Source organism: Mustelus asterias, chromosome 12, assembly GCF_964213995.1.
Source record: "Mustelus asterias chromosome 12, sMusAst1.hap1.1, whole genome shotgun sequence".
NCBI lineage: Eukaryota > Metazoa > Chordata > Chondrichthyes > Carcharhiniformes > Triakidae > Mustelus > Mustelus asterias.
In genome coordinates this window covers 33,527,640-33,541,506 of record NC_135812.1, presented here as the reverse complement: position 1 = coordinate 33,541,506, position 13,867 = coordinate 33,527,640, and the positions used below count along the sequence as shown (strand labels likewise).

At 44.8% G+C, this 13,867-nt stretch overlaps 1 protein-coding gene across 1 annotated transcript in view; it reads left to right on the top strand.

Moving 5' to 3' along the window:
- LOC144501362 (syntaxin-1A-like) overlaps positions 1-13,867 on the top strand; it is a 275,696-nt gene that overhangs the window by 157,373 nt on the left and 104,456 nt on the right. Inside the window, exons 4-5 of the mRNA XM_078225015.1 lie at positions 2,435-2,509; positions 7,323-7,396. Of these exons, the coding sequence (XP_078081141.1) occupies positions 2,435-2,509; positions 7,323-7,396 (149 nt within the window). The remainder of the gene's footprint in view (positions 1-2,434; positions 2,510-7,322; positions 7,397-13,867) is intronic.

Here is a 13,867-nt window from a genome sequence, read left to right as displayed (position 1 = left end):
ATATATTCCTTCCAGAGAGAATGAGGTGTGTTTCTGGCTGGGGTGGAGATCACCTCCTTAAAGAAGAATATTGTAAACAGGGTCAGTGTGATCTCCTGGACATTAATAACTGAAGTGCTCAGGAAGGAATTTTCCAGTTCTATTTTCACTTTAAGTTAAGTTTATTTATGCTGTGTGCAATTCTGGTCACCCTATTATAGAAAGGATATTATTAAACTAGAAAGAGTGCAGAAAAGATTTACTAGGAAGCTACCGGGACTTGATGGATTGAGTTATAAGGAGAGGTTGAATAGACTGGGACTTTTTTCTTTGGAGCGTAGGAGGCTGAGGGGTGACCTTATAGAGGTTTATAAAATAATGAGGGGCATAGACAAGGTAGATAGTCAATATGTTTTCCCAAAGGTAGGGGAGTCTAAAACTAGAGGGCATAGGTTTAAGGTGAGAGGGGAGAGATACAAAAGTGTCTAGAGGGGCAATTATTTCACACAGAGGGTGGTGAGTGGCTGGAACAAGCTGCCAGAGGTAGTAGTAGAGGCGGGTACAATTTTATCTTTTAAAAAGCATTTAGATAGTTACATGGGTACGATGGGTATAGAGGGATATGGGCCAAATGCGGGCAATTGGGATTAGCTTCGGGGTTTTAAAAAAAGGGCGGCATGGACAAGTTGGGCCGAAGGGCCTGTTTCCATGCTGTAAACCTCTATGAAAAAAATTATTTATTTGTGTCACAAGTCACATTAACATTGCAATGAAGCTACTGTGAAAATCCTCCAGTTGCCAAACTCCGGCACCTGTTCGGGTACACTGAGGGAGAATTTAGCATGGCTAATGCACCTAACCAGCATGTCCTTCGGACTGTGGGAGGAAGCCGGAGGAAACCCACCCAAACACAGGGAGAACATGTAGACTCCACATAGACAGCGACCCAAGCTGGGAATCGAACCCGGATCCCTGGCGCTGTGAGGCAGCAGTGCTAACCACTGTGCCACCTTATATGCTCAGATTTGTGCCTACTTTTTCATCTGTTGCAGTAGATTACATGACTCCAGTTGGATAGGGCATTTATTTATCCTGATGCATATGGCACCACAATTACATGGGACAGACTACTTGGAACAGTGGTGCATATCAGCTCAACATTCTTGTACGTTTTATGTCTAGCTTCTGTGGCCTGGAATTCCCTCTGGGAAACTTTTGGTTATCCAACTCCTTCTCCATCTTTAAGGCTTCCTTGAAAACCCATTTCTTTGACTCAGCTTTTAGCCAACATTCCCCTTCTTCAGCATCTTTTTTTTAACCTGATTCACACCTCCTTGAAGAGCCTTGCAACTTTATATATTGTTAAAGGCAAGATACAAGTCCCAGTTGTTAACCAATCCCTTGACCACTATAAAAACTCCAATGATATCCCACTTGAGCCCATTTCTCTTAAGTAAAGAACCTTCAGATTTGGAGCCTGGTCTATCAAACTTTGTACTTTACGAAACACCATCATGTGCACCTTTCTCTTTAGCTATCAATCACCACCTTAGGGGACCAAATCGGAAAACAGTCTGCCAACTTCAAATAAACTAGAGACAATAGATCTTAAGAGGATGAATCGGATTGTTTCATTGGAAAGACGGAGGCTGAGGGAGACCTGATAGTGGTCTACAAAATTATGAGAGGCATAGACAGGGTGGATAGTCAGAGGCTTTTTCCCAGAGTGGAAGTGTCAATTACAAGGGGGCACAGGTTCAGGGTGAGAAGGGGGAAATTTAAGAGGGTTTGCAGAGCACGTTTTTCATGCAGAGAGTAGTGGGTGCCTGGAACAGAGAGGGTGATGGAAGCAGGCACATTAGCAGCATTTAAGAGCTATCTGGATGGATACATGAATAGAGAGGGAATAGAGGGATACAGACCGAGTAAGGCAGAAGGCTTTTTTTTTAGTTTAGTTAGGATATCATTATCGGCGCAGGCTTGGATGGGCCGAAGGGCCTGTTCCTGTGCTGCATTTCTCTTTTGTTCTTTGTATCCCTGAGCGAGTTGTGGGCTGGAATCTAATTGACACATCTTGAGGTTAATTTGTGGTCTGATCTGGTAGCTTGATTTATTTTTTTGGTTTGCTATACTGGCTTGTGGTTTTGGTCAGTTATGTTTGAGCTGACTAATGCTGCGGAGAGTGACTTTAATTGTAGCACCTCCATCACGTGAGGATTTTCAGTTGTGGGCCTTTACTGTCCTCTCCTCGGAAAGGACAGCTCACTAATTCTCGGGAATGTCTGAATCCCACTGAATCCTGCAGAATAACAAAGAGATGAAGTAGCTCCTTCACATCCCAGAATGTCATGAATCCGCTCACTGAATCTGTGCTGTGGGAAGTTTGGGTTATGGAGGGCTCACTACATTGTCCAATGCTGTTATGCACTCACGCTTCATGTCGTCTGTCTTTCAGAAACAAAGGAAGAATTAGAAGAATTGATGACGGATATCAAGAAGACAGCAAATAAGGTCCGCTCCAAATTAAAGAGTAAGTAAATGCTACCAACAGAATCCAGCATCCAAATTGGTTAAATTATTCATGGTTCAGCGCTTCAGATTCTGCCTCATTAGCTCCTCTACATTTGTCACAGCTGAAACCTTCATTTTCCTTCCCTTTCACACTTCAGTTCCATACACTCATGCAGCAAAGCAGGGGACATTCATTCTTCTGCCAGTTCTCTGAAATGTCTACCAATTATTTCCTTGCTCTTTTTTCCCCACAGCCCTTCAAGTCTGTATCCAATTGCCTTTTGAAAGTTGCTACTGAATCCTCTTCCACTTACTCTTTAAGGCAATCCATTCGAGGTTCTCAAACTCACAAAGATTGCGACACATCTCCCCGTTGGCTTTTTTTCTAGCCAATGATCTTAAATCGGTGTGCTCTAATTACTGGCAGGAGGGCCACCAGACATGGTTTCTCCCGGTCTAAGTCCCCCATAATTTTGAACATCTTTATGAAGTCTCGCCTTGACTTATACAGAATACTGAAAGGCCTGGATAGAGTGGATGTGGGGAAGATGTTTCCATTAGTGAGAGAGACTAGGATCCGTGGGCACAGCCTCAGAGGAAAGGGACGACCCTTTAGAACCGAGATGAGGAGGAACTTCTTCAGCCAGTGGGTGGTGAATTTATGGAATTCATTGCCACAGAAAGCTATGGAGGCCAGGTCATTGCGTGTATTTAGGACAGAGATAGATAGGTTCTTGATTGGTAAGGGGATCAAATATTACGGGGAAAAGGCGGGAGAATGGGGTTGAGAAACATAGATTAATGATTGAATGATGGAGCAGACTCGATGGGCCGAATGGCCTAATTCTTCTCCGGTATCTTATGGTCCTGTGGATTTCCTTTGCTCCAAGGAGAACAACCTCTAAACACCGGCCTCTCTCCAATCTCATTCCTGTGGTACCAATCTTGGAAATCCTCTCTGCACTCTCTTTATGACCTTGACTTCCTTTCTGAAGTGTGGTACCCAGAACCAAACACAATACCTGAGGTCTGACCAGTCATTGCTAAAGGTTTACCATAACTTCCTTGATTTTGTACTCCAAGCCTGTACTTAGAAAGCCACTGTTTATATTTTCAACTGCTTTGCCAACAGGCTGTACAACCTTAAAAGATTTCCATATATAAAACCACCAGCTCTCTCTTTAAATATTCAGCAGATTTTACTACCTCTCCTGGGTTTTCCTTCCAAAGTGCATCACTTTGCCATTTTCTGCATTAATGTTAATCTGCTCAATTCACCAGCCCTCCTGAAGTCCCCAGTTATCTTCCTCACTCTGTTTGCTCAAGTTCTGTTTGTAATGATGGTCAGGCTCTGAACCTCAGTTTGGCAGGAGGGTGGGATGTTGCTGCCCCCAGGGGCACACGGGGCAAACCCGAATAATGTGCCACCCCCTTCCTCCCTGCCTTTTAAACAAAGTTATTTCACAAAAGAAACGCCTGCCACTGCCCAGCAGTTCAGCATTCCATGGAAGTGGAGGTGGATTGAGTGCCTTAAGTAGAGACCCCCTACCCCACCCCACTCCCCAGTATTATGCGGACCAGATTGGGGTGGGCCTGACAGTGGTGGGCTAGCCACACAACATATTTTATGTCCTCCCTCTCCCCTGCCACAAACATGCCCGGCACAGGGGGGCCCACCCCCCCTCCACCCACCCCCCCTCCACCCACCCCCACTGTTGTTTCCCCTCCTCTGTCAACTTAGTTTAAATACCCCCGCTTTCTATTTTCACATATATTGTTGCCGGAACTTTCCAGCTGTTCTTGTCGCTGGGATTTTCTGGTCCTGCTGACAGTGCAGCCCTCCTGCTGCAGGTTTCCCGACTGTATTGTGTGGAGTCAACAAGAAATCCCATTGACAGCGGCAGGACCAGATCCCACCGCCGGCCAATGGCACACTGCCTGCTGCCACAAAGGGATATCATAGAATCCCATCTTCTGTTTTGGTGTGAATACAATTTTCTTTTGTTAAACTTTATCTTCTTGCGTTCCTCCCTTCAAAAAGTCTCATTCTTGCAGTTTAACTCCCACCTGGACAGGATGGCGTAACCCGTGGACATCTGCATGGACTGAGGGGACCTCTGACCTTTGGCTGTCTTATGGATGTTGCTGATTGCTTCCTTGCCTGCCTTGAGTTGCATTCAATGGGTTGAGGAATCTGCCCCTTCCTTTTATTTATTTGTGTCACAAGTAGGCTTATATTAACACTGCAATTAAGTTACTGTGAAAATCCCCTAGTCGCCACACTCCAGCGCCTGTTCGGGTACACTGAGGGAGAATTTAGCATGGCCAATGCACCTAACCAGCACGTCTTTCGGACTGTGGGAGGAAACCGGAACACCAGGCCGAAACCCATGCAGACACGGGGAGAACGTGCAGACTCCGCACAGACTGTGATCCAAGCCGGGAATCGAACCCGGGTCTCTGGCGCTGTGAGGCAGCAGTGCTAACCACTGTGCCACGATGCCGCCCTGCAACCTGCACACCGAACCTGCACCTCCACACCCGCCCCCTCCCCCACATCCCCCATAAGGGTGTAAATATCAATGTCAGAGCTTCGATTTCCTCAATTTCACTGACACGCCAGGGATTGAGCCACTGAATTACAGTCCAACACAGTTTGCTGAAACCAATCCAACCCGTAGCACTATCTCAATATGCTGGCATGTCGAGTGGGGGTTTGGGAAAACTGATAGTAGGTAAAGCAAAAACATTTTTTAAAAAATTGAATTAATCTGCCACACAATATGAAGTTGCATAACAGTTTATTAATTTAAAACACTTGTCAAAATTTGATGCAGTTTAATTAGTTGTTCATCGCCTTGTATAATTATCTAAACTGCATATCTTTCAGATACCAATTTCATTGTATTATTGAATGGTTAATAAATGAGCATATTTAAGTACCAAATTAAATAGCAGTTAAATTTCAATTTAGCAATTTTATTCAAGATCAGAATTCCTTTTATAACTGAACATCTTTAAGATGTATGATCCCATGGCGTTCAGTCCAGCACTGGAAGGAACTGCTGCTGATTTCAGCACTGCGTCATTATTGGCCTGCTCTATCCTGTCAAGCCAGCCACTCTTTTATGTAGTGCATATGGTGTAATAAAACATCCCAAGACTTCCGTTTATATACAGCTTCTGGTAATAAAGCATCCCTATAATAGCCGACACACTATTACTTATTTTATAAAAATGATCCTCTAGCACTGTTCCTTCTAAGCTTCACGGCCCTGCCGCTCTGCAGCAATCTAGAAAGCATCACTCAAGCAACAACAGGCCAGGCACAAACAGTGTTCCCTTTAAGATGTGCGCAGCAATCTTAAAGGGACGGTACAGTGCAGCAAATGAGGTCTTGTGGCTCAGTAGGTCGTGGCTCCTGGTTCTAAGCCAGAAGCTCTAGGTTCCAGTCCCACTCCAGGACTTGTTGGCCTTGGAAAGGGTGTCCCAGACAAGGTTGCTAATCAGTCTGCTGATCCTCCCAGCACTCAACCATTATTCCTCAAAGGCAAAAGAGAAGATACAAAGCAAACAAACCAGCAATGCAACAAACAAGGGGGAACAAGATGAGAGGGAACATTGCCCTGTAGGTGCCTTGCAGAGATAAGAACAGACACCAATGCAGGATCAACCGGGTTTGGTCGTGACTGAAGGCAACCTCAGGATTATTGAAGAGATGCAAAGGGATTTTAGGAAAGAGCTCCAGAATATAGGATGAAATGGGATCCAAACCTAAAGGTTGTAAACATAGAACTAAAAAAAGTTAGGTTGAAAAAGAAGGAGGCATAATTGAAGCAGCTTATAAATGAGGAGAAGGGTTTTAAAATCATTGTCATGGATAAGACTAGAATCAAATGGAGGTTAAAAGGGACAAGGTTTATTAATAGAAAGTTGACACCATGGATTAGTTGCTGCATCTTAACATTCATTGTCTAGTGCCTTTCCTGCAACCCTAAGTTGGCCTCAGTTTTACAACCAGTCTCCTGTACAGTGAACATTATCTGAAATTATACAGGCCATAGTCAACTCTTCAGACATTCATCACTTGAAATCACGATCCCCAGTCTGAGTTTCAGGATGGCTGCTCCACTGTTGATCTTGCTGCGTGTATTATGCACCTCTGGCACTTTTTCCTTGAACACTGTGGTGATGTATTACCTTGGACATCTTCTGAGCCTTTGGCAGAGTCTGGCATTTTGCACTCCTGAATGAGATGGCCTCTCACTAAAGCTATGTTCAAGTTGCATTGATGGCTCAACCTTTGCCTCTTTTCATTAACTCAGGACTTCTCCTATCCTCCTCCTCATATTGACCCCAATAACTCTTGCTGATGATTCTATATTCATCAGTTTCCTGAAGTTCACACACCCTCAGTACACTTCCAGTCTTTTTTTTACCTGCAATGGCGGGATTACAATCTCTTGAACTGGCCAAGATGCAATTTCTACATATCTCCAAATTCCAACAGCTCCCTCCCCATATTTACACCGAGTAACAGTGTGTAGTGGCAGTAAGGTATCCTTGAGGTGTCAGTTACAATGCTCTGCTTTTTAGAAGGATCACATTACATTAAAGGTTATTACAATTATATATGCAAGTAATCTACTGGACTGAATTGTGCATACGAATTGTAGATTAATGGATAGTGTACATTGTATAATGATAGTGTATTGTTCACTGCATATTGTGTACTGTATATTCTCTATTAACATTATGTACTGGTTGTAGGGCCTGTACGGGGTCTTTGGCCTTTGCCGGACATCTCTAATCCTTCTAAATTGTTTCTCCAGGTATTGAACAGAGCATAGAGCAGGAGGAGGGTCAGAACAGATCCTCGGCTGATTTAAGAATACGCAAGACACAGGTCAGTGACTTTAACATTCTGGCGTTTCCAATGAATAATACTGCACAAAATAAACGGTGGCTGGAATGTTGCAGTCCTGAGGAGGTCGGTGGACTTCTGGCTGGCCCACCTTGTCCGCTGCCATAGGGGAATCTGCTGTGACGGGGGCCAGATAATCCCGCCCAGTGTGTGAGCCAGCCGGAACATTCAACAACAGTGCAAAGTTTCCACAAAGAATATTACCATGCTCTGATTTGAAGTGTATCAGTGTCTCGTTATCTGTTGCAATTTTGAAGAGGTATTTGAGGACGAGAATGTTACTGGTTATTTCCAGGGCTAAACATCAAACAGCATCGGAGAAAACAAAGGTTCTGCCCCACAGGTATTTTGGGCCTTGGTGCGCTTTGCTACTAAAGCCAGTTATCCCAGGGGATTACTTTGCAGTATTGGGGCTTACAGGCCAACCTAGCTACCTCAGGAAATTTAACCAACACCTTATAATTGAAGAAAGAAAGCTGCCGCAGCCTCAAGAAAACATGATTTTTTTTAAAAAGAAAAAAATAAATAAATTATTAAATGTAAAATGGAACTAAATAAAGACCCTTGAGCAGAATCGCTGTTGGAAGGCAATTGAATAAGAGTTTTGGGATAATGTTCCACAGTCCAATTTATTTGCTATGTTAACTGAATCCGCAGGGCTCACACGTAGCACATAGGAAGTACTCATTTCAGTGGGAGTGCAGCAGGCTGTAGAATCTCTACAGTGCAGAAGGAGGCCATTCGGCCCATCGAGACTGCACTGACCACAATCCCACACTGGCCCTATCCCCATAACCCTACTTACCCTGACGAGGAGGGGCAATTTAGCATGGCCAATCAACCTAACCTGCACATCTGTGAACTGTGGGAAGAAACCCGAGCACCTGGTGGAAACCCACGCAGACATGGGGGGAACGTGCAAACTCTGCACAGACGGTGAGTCAAGCTGGGAATCGAACCCGGGTCCCTTACGTGTGAGGCAGCAGTGCTAACCACTGTTATGAACTTGCCATAATCTAAGCTGCACATATATCCAATAGACTGTCATTTGTACTGTTGGAAAAATTAAACAAGGTACAATTCATGCAGTGGCAGATTTAAATATGCTGCTTGTTTGGGGCTGGTCTTTGCTCCAGGAAATGTTTCTTTTTGATGGATTTTGAGTATATTTCGACTGTATTGACACCGATTCTGTGCCCCCCATGCCTGTATTCACACTGACACTCTCTAACAATCACTGCCATTCAAATTGTTGGTGCTGTTTCTCCCTCCCTCATTCACAATATTACTCACCTTCTCCATAACAATCACTCTGCCACCCACCACCGTCAAACCCAATGTCATGCATGTTGTTATGCCACCCCCTCTGTTCACCATCCACAATGGTATTCTTCTCTTTCCCCTTCCTGCCTTCTACGCATTTTCTTTCTTTGCCCACTATCCGTTCTTCTCACTCCCTCACCCCCCCCCCCCCCCCCCCCACCCCATTCATTACTCAGATGCTGCCACTCTGTGAGGATTTAAATGCGCGGAAAGCTATAGATGAGCATTTGGATCCCACATAAATACAGCAAAAATCACCCCACTCCACATGCAGCACAGTTTAGTCTCCAGAACAGACAGAGTGTAAAGTTAGTGTTGAGAAAGGCAGCGAGGAATGGAATAGGGAGTGATGCTGATTTCATTCAGCAAATGTTAATGTGTGAGCTGGCACTAGAGGATGACCACAGGAGCCATTGTTTTGTAATTAAAATGTGAACTGGTTCACCAATGCTCCTGAGGAAATACGTCAACCAATCCCACCTAGTCTTGTTTAAATTTGACTCTAATCTCAGTATGTGATTGACTTTTAATGTTCGCTGAAGCTTCCTAGTACTTCTAAAAACATTTGCTATCAACACCTTATCAGAAATACATATACCAGGCAGTAAGTTCACCCCGTGGACTAACATTTTGAAAGTGCTCACTTCAATCTGTAAATATATATAAGTCTTTACCTCTGACAGATCATCCTCCAACCCAAGCAGCAAGGGGTTGAATCACTAGCTCTTGGGACCCTTTCCTACCACATGTTCAGTTTTGCCAGGCTCTAAATTAGACAGCATGTACTTAATAATGGGTTTCACCGCAGTAGGCAAGCTTAAACCTGAGACGGTGAGATCCAGCAAGGCACACTGTGTCGATTTAACCATTTGAATATCATTCCATTTGGAGCCAAGGTCCACAGAATACTGAAGTCTTACTGATTTGACTGAGAGTTCTAGAAGCTTCAAAGACAACGTGAAGCAAACAGGCTCTTTGGTTAGATTATTCACATTGTCGATTGTTGTAAAATCCCATCTAGTTCACTGATGTCCTTTAAGGAAGGAAATCTGCTGTCTTTACCTGGTCTGGCCTACATGTGACTCCAAACCCACAGCAATGTGGTAGACTCTTAAATGACCTCAGGGATGGGCAACAAATGCTGACCCAGCCAGCGACGCCCACATCCCATAAATGAATAAAACCAATAAAACATTAAAATCAGGACCACAGTAATAGGGTAATACAAGACTTTGGTCAGATCTGGGGTGGGATTCTCCGATTGCATCCATGCCCATCCTGCTGCGAGGGAGAACGGAGAATTTGGCGTTCCAGCCAAAACTCCAGCCGCGAAGGAGGGTGGATGTTTTCGGCACTCACCTGCAATGTGGACCATTGATATAAATCGGCCAAGCACAGTATGAGATTGGATTGCCGGCTGTTTAATGTTTCCCAAGTGGAGGACTAACCTGTCAAACTCCATTCCATACACGGCAGTGAGTATTAAATCCTTGCAGCCCTGCGGAAAGGCCACAGTAAGGTCACAGTACTGGGAAGATGAGATTAGAGGTAATAACCCAACGGAGGTCAGAGAGGAATTTTCGACCGAGAACTCCTGGTTACAGGCCTCTCTCTTTTCTTTGCCACAGCAGTTGAGAGGGGAAAGGAAGACTGGGGACATGCAAGGGGGGGGGATGTCCACAAACACGTCAGAGCCTAATGGCCTTATTCTTGTCTTGTGGATGTGAGGGCGTAGGATCTGCAACATGAAATGCCATTCCTTATCGCTGCAACCCTTCCACAGAATTGTGGACCCTGTCCATCAAGCAGCAAAATGCAGAAGCTTCCGGCAAGTCATCCAGTTTCCAAATCAGAGAAGAACCTTGATGGTTGGAGGGAGTTGGGAAAATATTAAGTGATATATACTTCCAAACATGAGAGGAAACAATTCATTAATAATAATGAAGTCTTAAAGTTTATTTATTAGTGTCACAAGTAGGCTTACATTAACACTGCAATTAAGTTACTGTGAAAATCCCCTGGTTGCCACACTCCGGCGCCTGTTCAGGTACACTGAGGGAGAATTGAGCATGGCCAATGCACCCTAACCAGCACGTCTTTCAGACTGTGCGAGGAAACTGGAGCACCTGGAGGAAACCCAGGCAGACACAGGGAGAATGTGCAGACTCCGCACAGACAGTGACCCAAGCCAGGAATTGAACCCGGGACCCTGGCACTATGAGGCAGCAATGCTAACTGCTGTGCCACAAGTCGCAGATGATGACATAGAATTGTAAAGCTATTGGCACATTCCTGCTCTCACAATTTCTGATAATCTCAAATAGATAAAATTGAGCGTATATAAATTAACGCCTCCAGCAAATCTGTAGTTGAAGATTTGATTGAGCAGCGTAAGGGTTACTATTTATAACAGTACGCCATTGTTTATAGAATGTAAGGGTTACTGGTGTAATTGTACAGAGTTGCTGTTTATTTAGCAGGGTTAGGGTTTAGCTGCATGGTGCTCTTGTTGAGTGTTATGTTTCATTTGAGATTAGACAATGGTACTCGATTTTCAGTTCTAAGTAGTGCCTTCTCTCATTCACTATTTATGGGAGTAGCATTTTGTCAGCCAGCAAGGCCTGAAGAGGTTTTTAAAGCTTGTTTAAATATTTCATCAAAACGTTACCATTTTCCGGTTTCGCCCCGTGTTTAAAGCTGAAATTGCCAATTATCATTGAGCTCACTACTAAAATCCACAAATGAGACTGTGATGGGGGCTTGAAGCTGACGTAGTGTTGGAGCAGTTGTGGGATATCGGCTGCGAATCGCACTGTTTCGGGCACCCCTGCTTGTGTTGGTTGGCTTCTTTCTACGAGAACGGGATAGGCTTTGAATTGCCACACACAGCAACAACTGCGGGTGCCTGCGTGCCCCCATGTCTAGGGAAGGCCACGGCAGCTGTTGCAAAGTCCGTCTCTCCTGTCCTCTACAGTGCAGGAGGGCTTCAGTTGCTCGACAGAAACCTCAGTTGCCAGCCATTTTGCATAAGCTTGCACGGTCTGTCAAAATGGCTGAAACCTCCCTGGTGCCTGATGGCATTCTAATATTCACAGCCAGCACTTCCAAACTGAATATAAATGAGCCTTAAGGGTGACTTAAAAAGAAGCCGTGCAGCACATAATTTACAACTGTTGACTTTGATTGGCGTCAGCACAATAGAACTAGCCTCAGATTTATTGTTCTTGTTGTTTCCATATTCCTCTGATTTGAATGTGATGACAGAAAACAGTTAAAAAACTGCTTTTAAAGCAGCCCGTTACATTTAACTGCACTCCTTATTGTTCAATGTCGTAATATTATTCCTTACTTCACTGCTGCAGTGCCAGGGAGATTGTTTTCAGCACACATTGAAGTGTGTGTGGGCTTCTTTAAATATAGGTGGGTAGCGACACTGCGATTGAGGCACTTGTTTTCCACCTCCGAGATGTTGGCGTTCCATGGATATTGTCAGTCGTGATTTGCTGTGGCCTGCACTGAACAGAGGTGTTTGGGCGGCACGTTGGCACAGTAGATAGCACTGCTGCCTCACAGCGCCAGGGACCTGGGTTCAATTCCCGGCTTGGGTCACTGTTAGTACGGAGTTTGCACGTTCTCCCCGTGTCGGCATGGGTTTCCTCCGGGTGCTCCGGTTTCCTCCCACAGTCCGAAAGAATTGCTGGTTAGACACATTGGCCATGCTAAATTCTCCCTCAATGTACTCAAACAGGCGCCAGAGTGTGGCTAGAAGATTTTCACAGTAACTTAATTGCAGTGTTAATGTAAGCCTACTTGTGACACTAATAAATAAACTAAACTACTTGGTACTGGCATTCTTCACAGCTGAACAAAGCACTGATTCCTGGGTGCTGGCATACCTTCATGTCAGTTTCCTTGCACTTAGTAATTGCCTTCCCTGGTCAAGAACAATGAGAAATGGCATTCAACAGGGACAAGGAACTCAATATACACTGAGGAGCAGCGCTTGAATAATCCATCGTGATCTATTACCAGAGAGAAGCACCAGCCTGCAGGCTCCTTCTGCAGTGCAGGAGCAAGAGGCAGTTCGGTTACACAGTATTGAGCTGCAATATTACAATTGTAAATCAAATTCTGGCATTTTCCAAATATGTTAGCCTCCCTTTCCTGGATGATTATGCCGCAGCTAGAAAAACTGGAAACATTCAGAGCGCAATCAATAAAGGAATTGCGTTATCCTGGCTTCAGATTCATTGTTTTACTATTTAGGCAGAGACGCCTCAGTAAACTGCAGGCGATCTTTTGCCATAGCAACGCTGCCTCGGTAGCACTGTCTGTGTGCAGCTCGTGTCAATGTCTCTTATTAACTTTCAATTTAGGTATAGTAGCCAACCTAGAGGAACAAGGCATAATGTTAGTAATTGGCAGGTAAGGAAGCAATGCTGTTATCTGAAGTTCACTGGAGTACCATACGGCTGGTGTCACGCATATCTTCAGGGCCCTGTGGACGTGACCATTGACATCTCTATTGTCCAGTGAAGCTGATCAAATCCAGCAAAGCAGAATTAGGAAATTAATGGGTTCTTTATGCTAAGTAAAATCTGCCATGATTCCTCATGGGAGGTTTATGGGACAAAGATGAGGTGTTGGTGAGGGAGTAATGCACAAAACCAGAGTTTGGGGGGGCCGGGGGGGGGAAGAGGGAGAAGAGGCAAGGAGAGTTATAGAGGATGAAATTCAATTGCCCCTGAGAACGGGTGTGGGGATACAATGTTGCGCATCTCGCTTCTGATCCAGGCAGCGCACAAGCGTCATACTCCCTGCTCAGTAACATCACTGCAGCGTGGAGCCAGTGCAGCCACTTGACAGCAAAGTGAGTGCACATTAGCAGGACACAAAACAACATGCGAAGCTAACACCAGTTGTGGATTGCCTGTGCTACTTGAAGCCAGACTGAGTCTCTTTTAAGGAAAGGTACATTGTGGCTGGAGTAGGTGACTCTAATCTTGACATGAATCAGACACAGGAGAGAATGGGCTCCAAGATTTTCCCACACTGCACCAGAGGGCCTTGGTTGGGTGCAGAGAAGGCTCAATCCACAAGGAACTAGGAGGCCCTCTGAACAAACTCCCA